The following is a 23,170-nucleotide window of genomic DNA, read 5'->3' on the forward strand; positions in this document are numbered from 1 at the left end:
ACCATAACTTCCAAACCTTCTCTTCTTTTAATGCGGAATACAGACGGCTCCACTTGTAAAATTAAAAAAAAAATCACCGGAAGTTGACCTATGTATACCGAGTCTAATAATGTCTTTTAACATTTTTAATGTTGGCTTGTATCAATGGTCAAGTATCGTCAATTTAACAATGCCACAGGATTTAGACTACAGGGGATGGCAAAGTAAAGAATATATGCGTCGGTTGGATATGTTCCTGAGGAAACCCTCAAGAAATCTTAGACTAACAATTCATGCATCAAGATTCCTTGCCATAAATATTAGCTCATGATCTTCATCCTCTCAACCCAAAACAACATATCTTAAAACCCCAAATTCAAAAAAGAAAGATCGTTGTTAGAGATTGCAGTCCAGTTTGTGAGATGGGAAATTGCGTGTTCAAAGGATTAGGAGAAATGGAAGAAATGATCAAAGTGGTTACTTCAAACGGGGGAATAATGGAGCTTCGTGCACCCATCACAGCTGAAAACATAACCAACGAGTTCCCAGGCCACGCCATATATAGCACACGTGACTCTTTCTCTCAACCTCTTCTACACAACGAAGAGCTTCAGTCAGGTCACTTATATTATCTCCTCCCACTCAACGGCAAATTCACAAGGCAAAACACCAATCTATCTTCCTCTTCGTCATCTTTAGTAACACCGTATCGCATGTCGCTAGATAATCAACAGATATTAAAGAGAAGCGAGGCTGAAGTGTTACCAAGGCACAACAGCAATGGTGTTTGGAAGGTTAAGCTAGTGATAAGTCCAGAGCAGTTGGCAGAGATATTGGCACAGGAGGCTCGAACAGAAGCATTAATTGAGAGCGTGAGGACAGTGGCTAAGTGTGGTAATGCAGTCTCTTCTTCGGTGGCTAATTCAGATCAGCGGAGTGTGTCCAGTAGTTGGAAGGGATTGGCAAAGAAACATGGTGCGGGTACTTAGTGAGAACATCTTTTTTTGTATGTGTAGTAAATTAATAGGTATAATGTCTAGTAATTAACAATATTACATGTGAATTGAATTGAAGTATTATCTTAAGAAATTTTCTTTATTCTGTGTTTTAAGATTTTAGCATTTAACGTTAATAATAAAATAACAATATTTAACAATGTTCTTAAATGTTTTTTAACCTTTCATAAACATTTGTATCCAACATAACTTTTAAATCCTAACATTAAAAAAATTATAAAAAATGTTTTAAAATGTAATTATTGTGATTTTTTACACCTATAAATACACTGAAACAATTTTTTTCCCTAAATTTGCGAAATACTATTTTAAGATTTCACAAAGTGAAACTATAGAATTAATAAAAAAATTTATATCTACAATAGATGAAATCCCTTATTGAGATTTTTATAAATTTAATTATGCAAATAATATAAAATTTGTTAATCAATAATTATAAATTGTGGCATGAAATAAAATTTTAACTTGTTTATTAAATCAGACATATATATATATTATCAATACATATTTAATATTCAATAAATTTAATTATTTATATAATTATAAAGTTGAATTTATCATAAATCTAATTTCTGTACTGTTGCTAAATGCTAAAAGAGGTCAACCTTTTTTGACTTTTGGGTCTCACCGATCCAAGCGCATTGCGTCCTAACGCTGCTCTCTGTCGAATCCAAGAACGCTTTCCTACTTCTCTTGATGGATCTGGCCCAACTATGGTTTAAGTCCTGAAATTTACAGATTGGGAAAATGGAATTTAGGGCCTAGTTGGACCTAGACGATCAACCTTCCCGAAATATGCCTATTGATTTAGGAAATAAGTAGATTTTAATATTTTACAGACACCCCACTAATTTTATTAAAGGTTGAAATTATAACAAACAAATAAAAAACTTACAATTTTGTATTGACTGTAACTTGATATATCAAGAGAAGCTCCCCTCCTCCTCTTGATAGACCTGGCCCAAACATGGTCCCACATCTAAAATTATTAAAAATAAGACTTCTTTAATCCAATAATGGAGTGCAAATAGATCTACCCTCTTTAAAAAAACTTCTAAATTACCCGGCGTCTTATGTAAATATAATAACATATTGTTTAAAATACAGCTTGAAACAATACTTTGTCATTCAACTCTACTAACTTCGCACGACAGAGTTAATCCAAGGCTATTCCTTATGGGAACTGGCTACCCAACAAAAATATATTTTGTCCATATTCAACTCAAGGCAAAACTATATGATCGAAAAAGAAATATAAGAATGCAACAATGAATTAAGCGAAGAATTTGCCTATATAATAATGCACCCACTGGATGGTCAGTAGGAAAGAACTGGACAAATAAGAATTGATTAGATTCCAGGTGTGAACCCAATCTAGCCTCCCCCAAAACAAATAAGAATTAGTTTTATTTTTGGCGATTTCATCACATAAATCATATTGTAGGTAGCCGTGTATATTGAAAAGGCATAATTTTAAAAGAATGTTTGTCGTTTCCACACAAGAGAGGCATACTATAATAACTAAAGTCCAAAATTAGATCACCCAGCAGGCCATCAGACGGTAAATTATAAATATATAAGCCACGTTGAAAACGTCCATGTTTGGTGCAAAATCAACTTTCTTCGGACTTGGACAAGCCAGCTTTTCTCTTCAAGGTGTACAATATTTCATATAATTGTCCAAAATAGAGTATACCTAAAGTTCAAAATTAAATGTGGTGAAACACAACTTGTACATTGCTTTATCTGGGTTTTTGTTTTCCACGGAATAGTAGACGACCATATTCGTTTCTTAAGTTTGCTTCTGCATACGTGGCTGACTTCTCTGTGTCTTTTATTTGCCAGACAACTATAGCACAGGATGTGGATAGTGCTTTATAGTGATCCTACATTGAATGCGATTCACGTCAACATTTTCAGCCAGTGATTACTTGAGAATCGATGATTCATATACGACATGAAATAAACATTAAAATAATATTTGTCCATATCCAGGAGCAACGTTTTGGAAAGTAAAACTTTTCAGAAAACCGGACGAAATAAATTAAACCTGCGAAATTTTTTGACAGTATGTGCCCATTAGATTTTGAGCGATGCGTCCAACAAACCATAAATGGCATGAACAACTTTTTATAGGATTATGCCAAGGAACCATAAACAGCAACAAAAACATCAGTACCACAGCTCCAGCAAAATTTTACCAGCAATAATACTGATAATAAACATCAAAACGTGTCAAGCTGACCCTCAGCACGGCCTGCATAACCCATGGGCTTAGCATGAGTTGCAAAATTGCTGATAAGAATTTACACTCAACGGACAACAAAGTCAAGGAATATAATTAGTCGTTTCTTTTATTCGAGAACCCGCAAAACGTGAAAAAAAGTATATTAAATAGCACAACTGCAAATGATCATGCTTCTTGACGATTGAAAGTTGGAGAAACGTCTTTCTGTGACATTCATAGTCTTCTTAATTAAACAGAAAAAGCTAGGATAAACTGTTGGTGGTAGGGCGGGGGAATCATACATATGTGAAGAGTTCAATCTTTTTGACATAGTTAGCTTTTGTTAGCAGCCCCAACAATGGCATCTTCTCTCACTTCATCTCTTTTCTAGTAGTCCCTTAAGTCCAAAACGTTCTCCACATGCCATATATAATGTGAGAATTCACTGATTAATAATTGCCACTTTGATATTAATAAAATATATCTCTCTTTCTAAAAGAAGATTCGCCCATATCATTTTCATTTCCAAGTTCAAGAAACGAAATTATTTTTATATATCATTACTATTATGGTGCTGGAGAAACCCTAATATGGCTGCTCAAAACAAAATAAAATAAAATTTCATAATCCTTGACTAAAAAAGACATCTTGAATTGCATATTCTACTTACATAATCATTGTTTGTGAAAATGTTAAAAAAAAAAAAATTAGTCAAAATAATTCAGCTTGGCTAATTATGTAGTCTTCATCTCCAGAAATGTTTCATTCTGTAGATTTATGAAATTATAACACCAGAGTATATCTAAGCTTTCATATGGGAAGTTCAGCCTGCACTAATACTAGGGTATATCTAAGCTTTCTAAGGTTTAAAAAATGACTATTTTAATTAATATCCCATTAAATATTATAATTAATTAGAAGGTTACGTTTGAATGGGTAACTGTGAAATTATTTAACATCATGGAAACGTGTTAAATGATGACCATATATTTGTGATAGCAGAATGTGATTAATTCATTTGGACAAATTTCTTCAAGAAAATCTACAAGATTCAATGAATGAAAAAAAACTTCATTTTAATTTAACCTAGATATGAAAATTTTGAGTATCCTGGCGTCATCCTCAGGACTTTTGCCACCTTTTTCTGTTTCTTATTTATTCTTATCAATTCTTCCATTCAATATGTGCTTTATATACCAAATACAATTCTTTCATTATTTTGAAACATGCAATAAGCCTAATTAAATTTATAATTACAGCCTAAACAAATTATTTAATTATGTTTGCATTATGTTTAGTACTGAAATCCTTTTTTAACTATGTTTACTAAATAAATTCATGTCTCACACTCCAGACTGTCCAAATTCTAACTAGTATTAATTTTTTCTGGACCTAAAACATGGCAAATTACTGAAATCCTTTTTTAATTATTAATATTTATCTTTGTCCACACCCAAAACATGGCGAATTACTGAAACTCTTTCCTCTTTCATTGTAATATTGCATGATAAATTAATTTGTTCAGGACTTTGCTCCCATTTGATTTAGAGTGAGAAGCATAATCAAATTATGTTATGCATACAATGTACAGCAACCACGGAAAGACAAGAAGAACAAAAGTTAAACATATACAAGTCATGTCAAGCACGTATATGAGGATAACAGTACTCTTTATTATAAGTCATCAGATTTTCTCAATAATAACAATAAGAAGAGTGATGTTATGTGTATAAATAATAATGTGTTATCATATAATTGAATAACTTTAAATTAGAGATAAAACAATACCTAATTACGGAGTGATATATCATTATTATACATAAAATTACATATATTATTTGTAATGAAAAATAAATACATAATAGGGTTTTCTAATGACTCGTGTAATAAACAAAAATTTCACTCAGTTTAAACTCAATTTAAATATAAAATAATTAACTCAAATTTAAATTAGAATGGATTTGAATAATAAACAACAATGTCTAAAAACTAAAATAGAGTTGTCAAAAGTAAAAGTCGGAAGTTTTGGTGCACAGGCACCGACAAGCCCTTGACCAAGTACAATTGCTTCCCATGCAAAATTCCACTTATTCTTTCTAGATATTTGCTTTCGACCAAACACATATATTTTATTTTGAAAAAATTTACGTACCACCGATCTATCAAAAAAGACTTACACAATTACTCCGTCTCTCAACATTAACCTTGAATTGAACTTTGTGTGTGTGTATATATATATATATATATATATATATATATATATATATATATATATATATATATATATATATATATTATTAACATTTCATATCACGTATACATTAATTTATAATTGCAATAACTATCGAGGTTCAGTACCACTCATAATATATTTGTGGAACTTAAGTAGAGTGATGACACGTGAAAAATGACAATTCATATAACTATTCCTTGTTTTATTGTCTTGTGGTCCTGTTTTGTAGTAGGTGGAGGTAATTAATTATTCGGAACTCTTACTTAATTCATTCTTTGATTGATTTTACTGAAAATATTACCATATATTAAATTTAAACCATTAAGATGGATTTTTTTTTTTTAAATCATCAGGGTTAATGATATTGATCCCTTGAGGTAATGATGAAATGACAAAATTTTTCTTGAGATTCCAGAAATATATAATATTTCTTTGCTGTTAAGTTTTTGGTGTTAAAATAATCGGAAAAAAGGTATTTTTATTATCTTAGAAATCCCAGAAAAATTCTTCCTATTAAATCATTCCTTAGTGGGTCGATGTCTTTTAACTCTTACCATATAAATTTATTGTTAAACGTTGAGATGTAGATCATTTACTAATTTTCTGATACAAAATTATAGTTATCTATGATATGAAATACCTAAATATAAAGAAGAAAGAAGGTAATGTCAATATTATTTAAGAATAAATGAAATATATCTCTTGTGAATTACTCTTTTTTACAACCACCAAAACAACAACAAAAGGTAGATAAATATCATATCTAGACCCCTAATTGGGCATATGCCGGTTAGTAACTAAAGTATGAAGTGGTTGCTCCGTCATAAATCAAGCTAAGAAAAATGATTAAGCCATGGAATTCAGAGCAGCTATAAAATGATTAGTACTGAGACCTCTAAAAGTCTCCTAACTAATTGCATCTCTTCTACTTTTCTGACGTTGAACTCATAACTATAAGGTAATTAATTCTATCTTTCAATAATGTGGAAGCATACCCAAAAACTTATAATATAAACTTGATTGTACCTTTTTAAAAAAGCTAAACAATTTTCATTTACCATCTTAACCAGTTTATTTTTTTAACAAACATATTCAAATTATATCTTAAATTTTTTAATTACTTTTTTTTTTCTATATATGTAAACAGTCTTCAATCATATTATCTCATACAATTGACACCCAAACCTATATATCTAACTAAAATTACGGCCAAAATCAGGTTCCATCTGTCAATTACGACGTGATTGATTTAACGTATTTCTCGATATAGAATTCCTAGAAAACATGTCGATCTGTTAACTTCTATCTTTGCCGGGCGTACTCATAAACCCCACAATTAAAGAGTCGAAGGAAAATTAGTTTTTTGCAGATATACACACGGCAAATTAAGGCTATGAAGCTTCGTAAGTCAGCCATGCTTGGCATACACGGTTTCATGCTCTGCAATTATGTTTTTTTTTAATATATAAATAAATATATATTTATACATATTATTATGTAATTAAATATTATTTTATTATTAATTTAAAATTTTTTAATTATATAATAATACATATAAATATTTACCTATTTTAAAACTCATTTTCGGTATATAGGGACAAAATTTGAATGCTATATATTTTATTACAATCTTTCTTTATATAAGATGACGTAATGTGAAGCAATATTCTTGTCAGAATTAATTTACCCCAGTCCAAGATTATATACATAATAATCGAAATTGTTGGTGATGAACATGATGGGCACGGGCAGTGTTGTTTATGAGTTCAGCTCATTCTTTGTCCATTTTGCCGAATAATAGAAGAAACTCAAAAACTACCCTACTCAATAATTTAAAGTACATGATCAATTTGATGTTTGTTAGTCATTTGAAGCAAATAACAAGCAAAACTCAATTATGTAACTACAAAATACATATCTTTCATTGTACTTGGATTCGTAAAGTATGACTCCTAAATTGCTTTATATCTTTGAAAAAAAAAAAAAAGAGTTGTTAATAATAAAATGATAATATAATAATTATGTTATACTAAAATAATAACAATAAAATTATATTATTTTTTTAATATATAAATGATATATCATCTTATGATTAAATAATTTTAAATTAAAAATAAAAAAAATTAAATCAAATAATGACATATATAAAATTGTGTATTTAAAGTATATACATATACTCAAATAATAATATAATACTAATGCATTGACAGATCTTTGGATGTATACTCAATTTTATTGGAATTATTTTAATACTTAAGGCATGTCTTCCCTAATTGAATATGAAAAGGTTGGGAGAGCGATCGTACAAATGAAATAACATACCCAAGGAATATAGTCAAAGTAATTTCTTGGGGCTAAAAATCATACTACTGTTGTCACATGTTAATTGCTGATGTTGATCTCCAAAATTTACGGTTAATATGTTTAAGACCAAAGTAATTGACCTATGTGATAAGAAGGGCAAGACGAGTTTCACACATATATTAATACTAGCACCGTTATTATGATTCACCATAACAGGAAAATTATCATCATGTATATTAATTATATATTTGAAAACACTTGAACATTATTAAATAAACAATACAAAAGATAAAAAATTAAGGGTAAGGCAATTAATGTACCGGGGTAGCGTTACCCCATAGCTAAGCTACCCAATTATCAAATGTGGAAATGATCAGGGTTTTAATTAAATTTTCTCTCATCTAGAAGATTAGCGTCCATCAATCATATTTTATCTTTTTCTTAAACTGGACCAAGAAAGCTCAAAATGCGTAGCCCATCATCTCTTTCTTGTTGCGGTGGTTGCAAGAGAGAGAGAGAGAGAGAGAGAGAGAGAGAGAGAGGGAGATTTTCATTTTCATTTTTAATTTATAATTTATTTGTTGTTGTGGTGGTTGCACAAGTAAAATGAGAGAGATAAAAGGGATGGGTTTGTTTAGGCGGTAGTTTTCTCTGAAGATTTTAAGGTCGAGGGTCATAGTTACGATGGTGGCTTGCCCCCCGCATTCTTGTTGCCTACAAGGGCCATGTAGGACCGACATGAATTTCCCAAAACGATATTCTCTCCACATCCATGTAGGTAGGTGGGCTATTTTCTCGAAGATTAGTAAAAGAACAAGCCCCACTTAAGACTATACTAGTTACCCATAAGAACAAACTTTTCTCTTTTATCTCTGTCCCAGTTGCCCCTACTCACTTCTATTTATTATTCATTATATATATAGAGCCCTTTACATGCTCAATTTGGTACACCAACTAATTAGTTATAACTTTCTTCATTTCTCTATCTCTTCTCCTTCTCTTTCTTCATCAATCTCTCGTTGTAAATGCCTGAAAACATGAGTATATCTGTAAATGGCCAATCTCAAGTCCCGCCTGGCTTTAGATTTCATCCTACTGAAGAGGAACTCTTGCACTACTACTTGAGGAAGAAGGTCTCATACGAGAAGATTGATTTGGATGTGATTCGTGATGTCGATCTCAATAAGCTCGAACCTTGGGATATACAAGGTAAATTAATGGGTTCTATTTCTTATATTGTTTAATTCATATTCATTAAGAAGCATAACCATTATCTATCTTATGTTCTATGAGCATCGATCTGTTTCAAAATTTTTTTTAATTTTCACCGAGTTGGTTTTCTCGCGGCTCTTTGCAGAGAAGTGCAAAATTGGAACCACCCCTCAAAATGACTGGTACTTCTTCAGTCATAAAGATAAAAAATACCCCACTGGAACTAGGACAAATCGAGCTACTGCTGCAGGTTTTTGGAAAGCTACTGGCAGAGACAAGGTAATATATAGCAACTCTAGGCGGATTGGAATGAGGAAGACTCTGGTTTTCTACAAAGGACGAGCTCCTCATGGCCAAAAGTCCGACTGGATAATGCATGAGTATCGCCTGGATGATAACACCACTGAAACCACCAATGTAAGCCGTTGTTCTCATCCCTTCAACTATTTGGCAAGGCATATCATTATTAACACTGATGATGTACTAATTCTTTATTCAATCTAGGTTTCGAATGTTATGGGAGAAGCAAACCAGGAAGAGGGATGGGTCGTATGCCGTATATTCAAGAAGAAAAATCACCACAAAACCCTAGATAGCCCTATAAGTTCGTCTATTAGCGGAGAGACGAGGAGCCGTATGTTCAACACATGGAGTGAAGGAGCTTTAGAGGAAATCCTTCAACAGATGGGAAGAACTTGCAAGGAAGAAAGTGAAGGCAACAATAACTTAAGACTTTTCAGGTCAATCGATTCAGGGATCCAAAATGGCTACAATGACTCATTCATAAAACTCCCAAGCTTAGAGAGCCCAAACTCCACCAGCAGCCAAAACTGTTACCAGCCAGTTATCAATATTGAGAATGAAAGCTCTTTGAACAATCAAGTGAGTACGGGCAACTCCAACTCAATGTATCACATGGACTCCAGTCTCACCAACTGGGCAGTTTTCGATAAGCTTGTGGCCTCCCAGCTCAATGGCCATACTGAGACATCCAGGCAATTAGCATGTTTTAATGAGCCAACAATGGGGTATAGCAACCCCAGTGATGATCACCAAGATTTCCAATTGCCAACTCTGAGATCATCTTCGTTATCTACCAACAGGTCTTTCCATGGATCAGAAGATTATAACAGCGAAATAGAGCTGTGGAATTTCACGAGATCATCATCAACATTGCCATCAACTGATCCGCTATGCCACGTATCAAAGAGAAATATTGTATAACGGAATAAGAATAGTCCATATATCATTATATCATAGCTCTTAAAGTCAAAGCATGCATTGTGATTACAGTAGTATAAGAGAGAGATGTAAAATAAATAAATTAAAAAAGAAGAGAGTTTATCTTTAGATTGGTAACACTGCCATTATCATCTTTAGCAATAATCAAGATGTCTAAATATTTCAACTTGCTCTTTAGAAGCATAGCAAAACCCCAGGTGGCCTGATAGTCTCTTTCTAACTACTATTAATCATTCCAACTTTTTTCTTCACTAAAATGATTAAAATTGTATGTTTCTAATAATCTTTTCAGTCACATGCTATGTCGGTTTGTTTCAGCAGCTCAACCCCTGGTTCCAAGTGTCCCTGCACCGGGACACATGGCCTCCCGGCTTCACTCTCTCCTTAATACAAATAATACATTAAACATAGTATCTAATCATCAACTTTACTAAATAATGAGTGATGTGTATGTGATACCACTAACTCTTGACTTGTTTATTATTATTAATACGAGACTGATTATGTAGATGACTAAACTCAGCAGCCAATAAAATGAAAAGGAGCCCACTTTTCTTGTCAAATGATGTTTGAAAATAATGGCACGTAAGGAGAAAATAACAAACAAGTAGCTGGATTTTAGGCCTTGCCATGCCACCAACCAGGAATACTACCGTATGGGCCAAACGACTTATTCTCACTGAAGTTTTGACGTATTTTTAAAATGGTATCTATGAGATTTAAAAAATTTAAAGTTTCGTTCATGAGTTAATTATTATTAAAATTTTTTATTAAAATTATAAATAAAATCATCATTTTATTAATATTATTAAAAATATAAGAATTTATTATGTTTTCCCTCAGAGTTTTAAAAACTAACAATTTTATTTATATTAAAGTTTTTTAATTTTCAAAAGTAACAGTTTTCTTTCCAACATCTAAGATTTATTTTTTAGACGCTCTCTAGTCATTGACGACGACTCATCAATCCACCATCTCAACCACCAGATCTTCACTCTCCAACATAAGAAGACTTGACAAAGATATATTTTCGTCGATTCTAAATGAATTGATGAAGATGCATCGATTCTTCTGAATCGATGAAGTCTTTATTGATTCAAACAAATCAATAAAGACATGTCAATTCATTTGCAATCGATGAACAAACATCTTCATCTCATCTCCTGGAAGCACCAAAGAGATGAAGGGTAGCCAGAGATTTATGTGTTGAAGCACCGTCTCTGATGACTAGAGAATACCTGAAAAATAAATTTTATATTTTAAAGTGAAAAAAATATTACTCTTAAAAATTAAAAGACTTTAAATAAGAGTAAAATAATTGTTTGGTGGGAATAAGCCCTTTGGCCTACTGTATGTGTGACGGCAACTTTTTATCGTACAGCACTCATAAGTAGGCCTCACCACTTTTTCCTATTTTTCGTCTTCCTCTAATTTTTTGTGATTACTTTATTTGAAAACAAGAAAAGTCAATTTCTTTTCCTTCACAACCCACAATCTTACGAGGATGGAAACATTTATTTGACCCTAAAATAAAATGGTTTCAATGCTGAATGAATGAAACAATATTATAAACTCTCCCTGTTGATAAATTTGCGTATAGCATTAACTGGCTGTGGTAATGGTTGGCACCATTTTAGCGATATATATGCCAATTAGCCTTATATATATATATATATATATATATATATATATATATATATGCTCATGAGTTGAATGCATTAACATAAAAGTCTAGTCTAGTGCCATAACCAATAGCCATCTTTAATAATAATACTCATTAAGGCCAACCACTCTAATATTTAAATACGAAGGACCAATGGCATATGGTTTGTTTCAGTTCATGACAGACATTTCTCACCAAGTCGATATGATTTGAGTCTTTAACTCTAATCATGGTGATTCCTGCCTGCCGTGCCATATTATGAAACATCCACGACTTGATAGTCTCCCTTTACCCATAATATATAATGGACATTAATAAAGACATACCAAACAATCTAACAAAGGTTCTCTAATCTTCTCTTGGATCTTGCAGTCTTATGATTATGAAATTATATATAACTTAGATTAATTGTAGAGATTAGACCTAATTAATCAAAGTTTATGAGTTACAGAAATTAATTCTGATGATTAAATAATGTATAATTGACCTTACACAGACAATCAAGATAGAATCCAAAAGGAGTAGGACCATTATAAGATAACAAAGTCCACCCGATTGATTGAATCATTTAGTCACCTTCCCCACCTGTGTGGTCAATCTAACACAAAGAAATTGATCACCATGAAATTTACCAATCAAAAAGCACAATTTAGATGATATTTTCTGCACAACTGTCAATTTCCCTCTTTAAATTGTTCATTACTGATTACTACTCATTTGATGTAATGTAATCAGAGATGATGCATAAATGAAAAACAGCACAATAGTGATACCTCCAAAAGGGAAGGTTATATATGTTCTCTGGAAGCTGGAATTATATATAGTAGGTATATCCTCACATCAACCTTTTTGTTCAGAAAAAAGAGTTCCATCACAAGGCCTACATAAAAATTAATTTATCTAGCTATGATTTCTCATCAATAATAACTTATTCAAAATGGCTTCGCATATATAATATTCCATTTGGGGCGAAGCTTCCATTTCATTTTATTGGACAATCAAGTCAACAAAGATAAACCGTTAATTAAAATAATTAAAAAATTAAATCTATAAACTTGATTAAGGCTATTTAATAATCATGAAACCAATTCAGTGTATTGGAATGTAATGGTGTTACATAAATGAGAACCACACATGCTGAAAAGCAATTAAAGATAGAATTAAATTGCACATTAACGTAGGAAAAGCCGACAAGACCCACATACAATTGCTTAGGTACACACACACAATCTAAGCAAATTATTCTCTCCAGGCAAAGTTTGGTTGTTGACAAAGACTTCTAGTGTCACCATTCCAACACATCAATCGCTCCACAAATACATTCCCCTAACCCTAATCTCACAATTATTTGATTTTAAATAAAAATAGTTTAAGTCCAAGCATTCCTTACGCTTAAGCAGAACCCTCCAATAATAGAAGAAAAAAAATAACCCAAATGATACAAAATGTCTCAGAATGCCAAAGTTTTTGAATACAGATTCCTGCAAATCGCTGCACTCTACATACTCAATAAAAATCATATCATCAGGAAAATTGAGATAATTTTCAGAAAGACTTCTATTCAATGCCATGGTATATTTTAGAAAGATAAAATTAATAATAGAAAAGAATTTTAAGTCAACATATATACTGAGAGATAGACATCTCAACACAGAACAAAAACGAATTTAATTTTTTACACTTAAGGTTTGACCTAAAAGGACATTTTCACCCCTTCAATTTGGAAATTATATATTCTCATTACGAATCAAACTCCTTAAAAAACCAACATTATAAGGGCAAAATTGTAATTGTATCATAACATTTTGAAAAAAAAATAGAATAACCTTTTACATGCCTGGCCTTAATATTTTAAACATGATAGTTTGACAAACATGATAGTTTGACCATTTTACAGGTTTGAAAATATGAAATTTAGTCTTTGTAAATTTGAAAACCTTATTTGTCACCCTAAACAACCACAGCCTATTGTGTTCTGTTTCTTGAGCCCTGCAAACAATTCGTCCACCATGACCATGCACAAAGACTTCACCAAGGACAAAAAGATCCTGTCAACAGTGCCATATAATTGATAGAATAGCCAAAGTAGGTTGTCAGCATGCATAGAGGACGTGAGTGAAGATGAAGGCAAGTCTAGTTATAATGAAGCCAATTTTTATGAAACCACAGGACAAGAAGAAGACAAGCACGATGAACCAAGGGAAGAAGTGGTTGGGTGTAGGTAGGAGAGAGGGTGGCTTCCAGGGTTGGGAATGCGGAGTGAGTTGCTGGGGTAAGGAGATAGTGGCTGAATGATGGTAGGGGAAAAAAAAAGGTTGTTTATGCAAATTTGATATCTAAAAGGTGATATGATAAATTTGTTAATTAATTTAGGGTGATACATTAATTTTTAAAAGTGAAAAAATTACTACGTTAATTTAATTCTCTAACATCGTATCAAAATTTTTCTTCATTTACAGAGTTTGGTTTTGATAAAAAAAAATGTGATTTATAAATTCAATAAGTGAAAAAGTGTTTTTAGGCCAAGCTTTGAGTGGGAACGTGTAATTGGCCTAAATTACCATAACATAATGGAAGTTATATACACAAACAAGACCAAAATAATAAGTGACAAAAAATATAACTTCACCTACTTCATTGTTGATGAGATTTTTCATTACAAATTAATGTATATAATATAAAATCTTACACAAAATGGATTACAATAATAATCATAAGAATTATATAATTATCATCAATATTCATTATGATGATATAAAAAAATATAAAGAAAATTGAATATAAAATGGTTTTTTAACGTAATTTAATCCATTATTTAGAATTTTACGTCTACAATTATGGTATTAATGACTTTGGGAGAATGCTATTTGATCTTTTGGCTTTTCTTTAATTTACTTTACTTATCAAAAAAAAAATTATAATAAAAGTGTCATTTGTATGGCTCTTTTTGAACCAAAAAAGAAGTTGTTAAATCTTAAGAGAGTCTTCTCATCTAATTTGGAATAATATTTATTTAATTGTAATTATTTGGTTTTTATATTTCTTGATTTTCCCCTCGTTGTTATTTTTTTTATTCTCCCTCAAACAATCTTTCGTATTTATAGAATTTCCAAAAGTGATTACAATATTATTAATTATATTTATATTCAAATAATAAATTCTTATTCAATGCACTTAAAATATAAATTGAATTGAGAGTTAATAAGACAAGATCTTATTGTTTTCTAACATGAGTAGATAACAAGAAAGAAACGTCAATTGCTATGTCAGTTGTTAAATTATGTTTCCGGACAAGACATGTTTATTTGTGGGTCAAAGCACAAGTTATTGCTTTCATAAATGATGGGTTTTTGGAAAGATACCATACAAGTAGGAAACTACGTCGTATAACATTCATATATAAATTTTCAATCTCGATAACATTAAAACAAAAAATTTCAGGATATTTTAGTATATTTCAAATTCTCAAATCATAATACTTCTGATTATTTTTCTCTTAATTAAAATTTCTTTCCCGACAACTAAAGACTGGTCTCAACAGGGCCAGGAAAAGCTTATAATAGCGGCACCTTTCTTAAGCTCTTCTAATTATTTATCTATTGATTTTACATCTGTTCAGATGATTGGACTTAAATTCCCAACAGTTAATCTTTAAAATTGCCGCGTCGTATTACAACGTGAAATGGCAGACTGCTGTAGTGCTACTAAGCAAAATGATGGATGATTTTTCCAAAGCTATTTATTGACCCTGATTAGACACTTAAATTGCTGATAATTAGAGCTGAAAATTAATTAAAGTTTTATTATGTTAGGTGAGGTGGGGTCTGTCCATCCGGGCAAGGTGTTACATCTAGATCAAAATGAAGGCACATATAATAATTCTAATTTGTAGATGAATTTATAAAGTCAGCTTTAGTTAGAAGGTTACCTCTTTGGAATTCACAGGCTGAAGAATCAAATCTCTGTGATATTTGATGTGATCAAAAGGTGGGAATGACTAATGTAATGCAAAAGTTCTAGATTTTGTTCAGGTTTTTCCACTAAAACTATTCTCCATCTTTACAAGTTATGCTCTTTTAGTGTAAAAAAAATAAAAATTTAGGTTTGTTAAGAGGAGACACCGTTTACCCTACAATGTAAATGGACTTTGCGATAGATTTCCTCTAAATGAGCTTTCAGTAGATTTCTTCACTGCAGGATTTGATTGAACATTGCTGCCAAGAAAGTTGAAATTTGACATAATTTTCACCTAATTTCAACTACCATTACCTCATAATATCATATGGGTATATAGTAATTAGCCTTTAATTGTTGATAATACAGCTCATTTTTCTCGTGCTGATCATCACACGAGGGCAGGTGAAGTATGGCAACATTCATATGGATGTATTCAAGTTAATTATGTCTCTCCTCCTGATCCTGATTGATTTTTGTTTCATAAAAGCTCTAGATTGTTGTTTCGCCCGACAACCAAAATCTCCGTACGGTTGGAATTTGGCTTAGGCTTTCAAAACAAACCTACAATTAAATCAAGCCTCAGCTGCGCCTCTAACGCCAAGTCGCCAACAAACCTGCAATAAACAACCGCTAGCAGACATAAAATCCAAACACAAACAAAACTACAGAGAAAGCATTTCTCGTGGGAAAGTGTTTATTTTTCATTTATGTATGTATCCTGTTCGTAACGAGGAAAGATACTTGAAATAAAAAATCTCTTCAAAATTTTTGGGCTTCTCAAAAAGCCCAAAATATAACTGAGCATATTTCAATGGCCCATGAATGCCCAGACCAAACAAATCAATAAGCTTAGGTCAATTAACTACCAACTACCAGGTTTAGCTGGCACAATTACACATATTATGACGTTCTTCATCCATTTCCTCCAAGTTTCATAACAAAAAAAAGATTTTTGTGAACATCATGTTGGCATGTTCTGTTTACTTTTTACATTGTTTCTATTATTTTCCGGTCATTCTTTTATAAATATGATAAAACCTCGAATATATATCTTTTTCTTAAAAATTTTAATATTTTATTATTTTTATTAACTTTTAGAGCTGTGTCCAATTCAGTTCATTTGTTTTAATTTATTCATTTCCAGCGCGACAGTATTAAAAATATAAGGTTGGTTAATCATGTTTTTTCATTAATAGAATAATAGCTAGCTGTTATGGAAACGAATTGCGGCCTGCCCTGCGTTGAGGCAGAGCCTACCTTACCTAACCTTTAATCCTTGAAAATAATATTCTATAAACACTTTCGTTCCACTTATTTTCGTTTAAGTATCATATTCACAAGAGGGATGAAGCGCATTGGAATCTGTACAGTTTGACTGGATTGACTGGTCTTAATATAGTTGAAAGCCACGTGTGTATATTCAATTGGAGGGAAAATTATTATTGTACCTTCAAACTTTTAAGTGGTTAGATTCGATGACCTGATTTTGGTCAAAAATGTTACAGCTATGTACATGTGTTGTAGGATAAATTATTTGAAGACGGACCACCGTGGTCCATCAACCATATGATGTTTCCCTGCTTGCTCAGAACATTAGCACGTGACAACATGAGAGATTAGGAGTTGATCTTAATAGAAAGCGAAAGACTCAAAACCTTTTTATCCAGAAAATGAAAAAAAAAAAAGATAAGTAAAGAGACTTTGTTCCAATGTAAAGTAGTTTTGGTTCCTGTGCCCCCACAACGTGCCCCCCTCTCTCTCTGTCTCGCTGTCCCGTGGCTTTCAATGTATCGATTTCATGTATTACAGACGCCCACTCCCTCCGTCGCTACATGTTCTCTGTAAATTGTATATTTTCATATTTCAATTTATATAATATTTTGCGGTACTAATGCTTATTGCGTACTATCTGACACCATCGCCATTTAGTGTCTTCCCATGCCCCAAAAAAAATCAACTTTGAAAGCATTTAGATATCACCATAGGTATACTTTGTATTGAATCTTAGCTATTGGCAATTAGACGTCAGACATGGACGTAGTATTAATTAATCATTATCACTCTCTTACACAGCACAGTGAAACCAGTGGGCGTTACTATACAAACTGCAAACTCCTCGTCTTTTACTTCCTGCCTCATTGACGTCTTTTTTAGCTGTATTTGCTGTAAATGCAGCTTGGTTTAACCATATTTTTAGATGGGAAAGAAGGGAGGTGCCTCATGGTTGACCGCTGTGAAAAGAGCTTTCAGATCTCCTACTAAAGAGAGTGACAGGAGGAGCAATAGGCAAATAAGGGAGGAAAATGACCCAGAAGAAGATAAAGAGAAGGTTTTTCTTTATGCTAATTTGTTAATAATATAAATTTCTCTTACGTTTCTGGATCTGTTTGTCTTCGTTCTATGATCTATATATTAATTTCTGTTTTGATGGTTTTATGCAGAAGAGGGAGAAGAGAAGATGGATTTTTAGGAAAACTGCCAATCAAGAAACGGTGACACAGCAAACCCCAACAAAGGAGACAACTGCTGTAGACGGAATCAGTAGTAGTAGTGGTGCTGGACTGGTTGACCAAGCGACGGCTGCGGTAGAGGAAAAAAGGCACGCCATGGCTGTGGATGTGGCCGCTGCAGCTGCCGCTGAGGCTGCCAGGGCTTCTGCTCAGGCGGCGGCTGAGGTGGCTCGACTCATTAGGCCCCCAACTTTTAGTGCCAAAGAAATATATGCTGCCATTGTCATTCAAACTGCCTTCAGAGGTTACTTGGTAAGCAAAAGTGTAGAAGAACTTAACTGTTTGATTAGCAGGTCTCTTGAGCTAATTAAAGATGAATTGATGGTTTTTATTTTTATTAAATCATCAACATGGTTGGATTATTTGTTTGAATATGATTTGATTAATTTTGTGTAAAGGCAAGGAGAGCTCTCCGTGCACTAAGGGGGCTGGTAAAGCTGCAAGCTCTAGTGAGGGGTCATAATGTGAGAAAGCAAGCGAAGATGACTCTACGGTGCATGCAAGCTTTGGTTCGAGTCCAAGCTAGGGTGCTTGATCAACGCGTTAGGCTTTCTCAAGAAACTAACAGAAAATCCACGTTCAGTGACGCCAATAGCGTCTGGGAATCGCGATATCTTCAAGACATCTCTGATAGAAAATCAATGGTCAGTTTAATTATGAAAGTTTCTCTTTTTTTCACCTTTTCAACCTACTTTTTATTTCTTTCTGTGAGCAACTATCACAGGGAAAATAAAGCAGAGTTATATTATGGACAAAGCAAATTAATGAACAGTTAACAGTCGGGGAAACAATACCTTCTTAAGCAGACGACAAGTTGAAATTATTTAGTTACTTCTGTAAATCTTCATGTTACTGATGTGTTTCTTTATTCTCGTTGGGATACTATTCTTACATGTTTCAATGTTGCAGTCTAGAGAGGAAAGTAGCATTGCAGATGATTGGGATGAAAGGCCACACACAATCGAGGAAGTTAAAGCCATGCTGCAACAAAGAAAAGAAGCAACAATGAAACGTGAAAAGACATTAACTAAGACCTTCTCTCAACAGGTGTGTTTGCCTCTGTCTCATGCGATCTCTCAATTTCCTCTGTTTTTAGTCTACTTACTTGATAAACTAATTGGTGTTATTTGCTGAACGTTTATCCACATAAAAGATGTGGAGAAATGGCAGAAGCTCCTCAATTGGTGATGAAGTTGAGCTAGAAGATAGACCGAAATGGCTTGATAAATGGATGGCTACGAAGCCATGGGAGAGCAAAGCAAGAGCTTCAACGGATCAGAGAGACCCCATCAAAACTGTAGAAATTGACACCTCCCAACCTTATTCATATTTAGCATCAAATTATAGAAGAGCAAACCAAAATCAGTATCACCAGCAATACCATCAAAGGCCTGCTTCTCCACACCATAGAGCCCACCATAATACATCCCTTAATCACTCCCCTGTCACACCCTCTCCATCAAAAACCAGGCCTGTGCAGGTCCGGTCTGCCAGCCCTCGCTGTGGCAGAGAAGATAGAACTTTTAATACATCTCAAACACCGAGCTTAAGGTCTAATTACTACTATACTGGCAATGTGCATCAACATGCCAGAGGTGGTTCGAGTAGTGCTACATTGCCTAATTACATGGCAGCAACTGAGTCTGCTAAGGCTAGAGCTCGTTCTCAAAGTGCACCAAGGCAAAGACCATCAACGCCAGAGAGAGACCGAGTTGGATCAGCAAAGAAACGTCTTTCATATCCAGTGCCAGAACCATTGGGCGTAGGAATGGGATATGGAGTTTATAGACAAAACTTGAGGAGTCCAAGCTTTAAAAGTGTTAGTGGGTCACAGTTTGGGTTGGAGCAACAATCTAATTATTCTTCATGTTATACCGAGAGCCTTGGTGGTGAAATTTCTCCTTCTACTAGTGACCTCAGGAGGTGGCTGAGGTGAATATGGTTTAGGTGATTACGGCTAAGTGTGAACAACAATAACTTGGTTAGATTTTAATGCTTGAATCCGAGGTTGTGATTTAGAGGCAGTTGGGATTTTATGTAGAGGATATTTTGATTTCTGCTAGTTTTCTTTCATTGAATTTGAAGCTCCCCAAGTATCATGTCCCAAGAGTATTCTTTCAAGTGTTTAGCAAGTAACTTTGTAACTTTTTTTAATCTCTTTGTTTTAATTATGTAATGCTGATTACCCTTTAGCCTGTATGTACAGATCCAACTTTGCTTCAAGAAATCGAATGAAATAATGTTTTGGTTGGGTGTCATTGCCTTTTCCCTCTGTATTTTCATTAGTGCATTATATATATTAAAAACCACTTTTCCGCACATTTTCACCCATAAGCTAAGTCTGTCAACAAAAATTGAAATATGCAAGGACAGCACTCAACTCACTAATGGCTATACTCACCACCTCTTCTTCTCATCCTTTCTTTTACTTCTTTTTGAGGCTTTTCTTTCTTCTTCGACTTCTACCAACCACAAACCCCGATGCCCAACAGTTGATCAACTTCAAAATCTTGCTTTACCAAACCCTTCTATGCTGAAAAACCGCAAAAAAACCAGAGCTCATGTTGCTTCAATGGTGTAAAATGCGATGGAGCAAGAGTTTCTTCAATAGACCTCCTATTTAGTCAAACATTGATTTTCATTTTCTTGTTGTAATATAAATCTGCATGAACATGACATTATTCAATTTAATTAGTAGGAACTCGTATAGGTTAAAAAATATTCAATTAAATATAGGGTTTATAGGTTCAGGGCCAAATCAGTTTAGGTTTGCTGATTGAATTGGTAGACTAAATTGGCTTTAACTTGATTATTTCTGTCTAACCCTTTTGGCCCAACGAGTCAAGTTTTTGGGTTTTACCAACTTGGTTCTGCGATTTACATAAACCCAGGGTTTGGCCAACTGGGAAAAAGCGTGAGCACATGACTCACACTATTGCCGACTCAAGTGATGTTGCTGTCATGGATTAAAAATGCAAAATCATGGCAAAAGCAATGTCGTAAGTCATGACAATTTAGACTGTCAGCGGCAGCTTTTCAAGGCTCAGTGTAGTAAGAAGATGTTTTTGGTTAAACAGATTAAGGCGTGGGCACATGGATTACACTAACATCGACTAAAGTGCCCTGAATTTTGTCGCAAATTGTGACGGTGAAGGAAGGGTTGTTGGCGATGGCAGTTCAAAGCTCAATTGAGTTAGAAAATAATGCTTGATGTGGAAATTGTCTTCGTCAAATTAAAATTCAACCTCCAAAACACTAAATTAGGGATCATCAAAATCTAATTTTAAAGTTTATTTAATTTATTGAAACCTTAAAATTAAAACTGAACCAAACCTAATTTCAAAAGAATTTTTAATTTGAATTTGACAATCCCTAATTTCAGTTTTTAAATTTCAAATGCTATAACTTAATTAGGGTAATATAATGATTGTAGTGCATAGTATTAGAAATAAATTTATGTTAACTTGGGTTTTGAATGAAATAGTATACTCAATGGGTGGAGAAATATTAGTAGGCCAAACGTTGGTTCAGAAAATGTAAATCACTATAAAAATTAACCCACCGTAATAAAAAGCCAGTGCTCGCATAAGGACAGCCAAAGCTAAATCACCATAAGGACAGCTAAAGCTATTGCGGCAGTCGGCAGCCATACCAGCAATCCTCTTTCATTTTAAGAAGTCTACTGTTTTTTTTTTTTTTTTAATTTTGTTAATCTTAAGCTATATAAATGGAATCACAATCGTCATGCGGGTCCATGTTGTGACTGATTAAAGCATCTTTTTAGCTTTTTCCCCTGTCAAAAGGTGCAGCCTTGATACCATGTAACCATGTGATATGTTTTGTCCGAGTCTTGTATGCACTGAAATTTATAGGCCAAAAAAGTTATTCCCACCCAAGGTATAGTGCAAAGCCAAAGTCCCACCATTAACTTTCAAAAACTCAAATGTTTAGTCATATGTTAAAATTCATTATTATAGTTAAAGGTAAAAATATTATTTAGTAAAAATATTTAAAAAAAAACTAAAAATTTATCACATTTTCATCCCTAAATTTAAAAATCTAATACATTTTCTCACTTAAAGTTTAAAAAATAATTATTATTCTCTAAAGTTTTTTCAACCACCACTCTCAGCAACTGGAGATGGCAATGACATGTTCTCTCTCAATCTCAGGCCATCATCGACAGACAAAGATATGTCTTCGTTTGGATATGAAGACACGTCTTCATCAGTTGGTGATGAAATCAGTGATGGTCATAAATATTTTTGTTTAATGATAATTTTTCTTTTAACCCTAATAGTAAATTTTAATATATGAATAGTTATTTAGGTTTTTAAAATTTAATGGTTGAGACTTTGGCTTTTCACTAACCCTTGGGTGGGAGTAAGTCTTTTAGCCAAATTTATAATAATCGTATATACCTGTCATGACCCCATTGTCATCAACCTTTTTAAAACAAAAAAAACAACCCTTAATTATAACAAGGTGAATGATTCATGAGTAGGACACCCACTAGCATTTCATCAACTTTATTCTTCCCAGCCACGATTAATTTATCACTTACAGAAATGACAATGAGTTGAAACAATAAAGGTAGGACCAGCATAGAGTTGCACTTAAAAAATAGGGATAGCTTATATATATATATATATATATTGTATGAGGAGTACGATAACGTGGCCCATCATTTATTGACAATTTATTTGAATATACCAAGCAAGCATAAGGTGGCAATTTATCCAAAGTAGAAGGACCTAGTCAAGTATCAATGGTCCACAAGGCACCAAAAATGGAGTTCCCACGATTCTCTGGTGGCGACTGCACAGA

General features: G+C 33.1%; 3 protein-coding genes across 4 annotated transcripts; all 3 read left to right on the forward strand.

The window, feature by feature from the left end:
- Positions 1–242: 242 nt before the first annotated feature.
- On the forward strand, positions 243–1,068 carry LOC123217648. The gene has a single exon (XM_044638738.1). It carries the CDS (start codon positions 402–404, stop codon positions 966–968), a length of 567 nt encoding a protein of 188 aa, XP_044494673.1. The 5' UTR covers positions 243–401; the 3' UTR covers positions 969–1,068.
- Positions 1,069–8,688: 7,620 nt separating this feature from the next.
- On the forward strand, positions 8,689–10,338 carry LOC123216258 (NAC domain-containing protein 43). The gene is made up of 3 exons (XM_044636661.1): positions 8,689–8,968; positions 9,117–9,388; positions 9,476–10,338. The coding sequence occupies exons 1-3, from the start codon at positions 8,785–8,787 to the stop codon at positions 10,193–10,195; spliced, it is 1,176 nt and encodes a 391-aa protein (XP_044492596.1). The 5' UTR covers positions 8,689–8,784; the 3' UTR covers positions 10,196–10,338.
- A 7,212-nt stretch (positions 10,339–17,550) lies between these two features.
- LOC123215578 (protein IQ-DOMAIN 17) lies at positions 17,551–20,601 on the forward strand. 2 transcript variants are annotated; one of them, XM_044635736.1, is made up of 6 exons: positions 17,551–17,818; positions 17,907–18,162; positions 18,275–18,595; positions 18,742–18,987; positions 19,253–19,390; positions 19,497–20,601. In XM_044635736.1, the coding sequence occupies exons 2-6, from the start codon at positions 18,031–18,033 to the stop codon at positions 20,277–20,279; spliced, it is 1,620 nt and encodes a 539-aa protein (XP_044491671.1). In that variant the 5' UTR covers positions 17,551–17,818; positions 17,907–18,030; the 3' UTR covers positions 20,280–20,601. The 2 variants fall into 2 exon arrangements, with proteins under 2 accessions (XP_044491671.1, XP_044491670.1); XM_044635735.1 differs by having other exon boundaries at positions 17,551–18,162.
- The last annotated feature ends 2,569 nt before the right edge of the window (positions 20,602–23,170 follow it).

This window comes from Mangifera indica, chromosome 5, assembly GCF_011075055.1.
Source record: "Mangifera indica cultivar Alphonso chromosome 5, CATAS_Mindica_2.1, whole genome shotgun sequence".
Classification (NCBI taxonomy): Eukaryota; Viridiplantae; Streptophyta; class Magnoliopsida; order Sapindales; family Anacardiaceae; genus Mangifera; species Mangifera indica.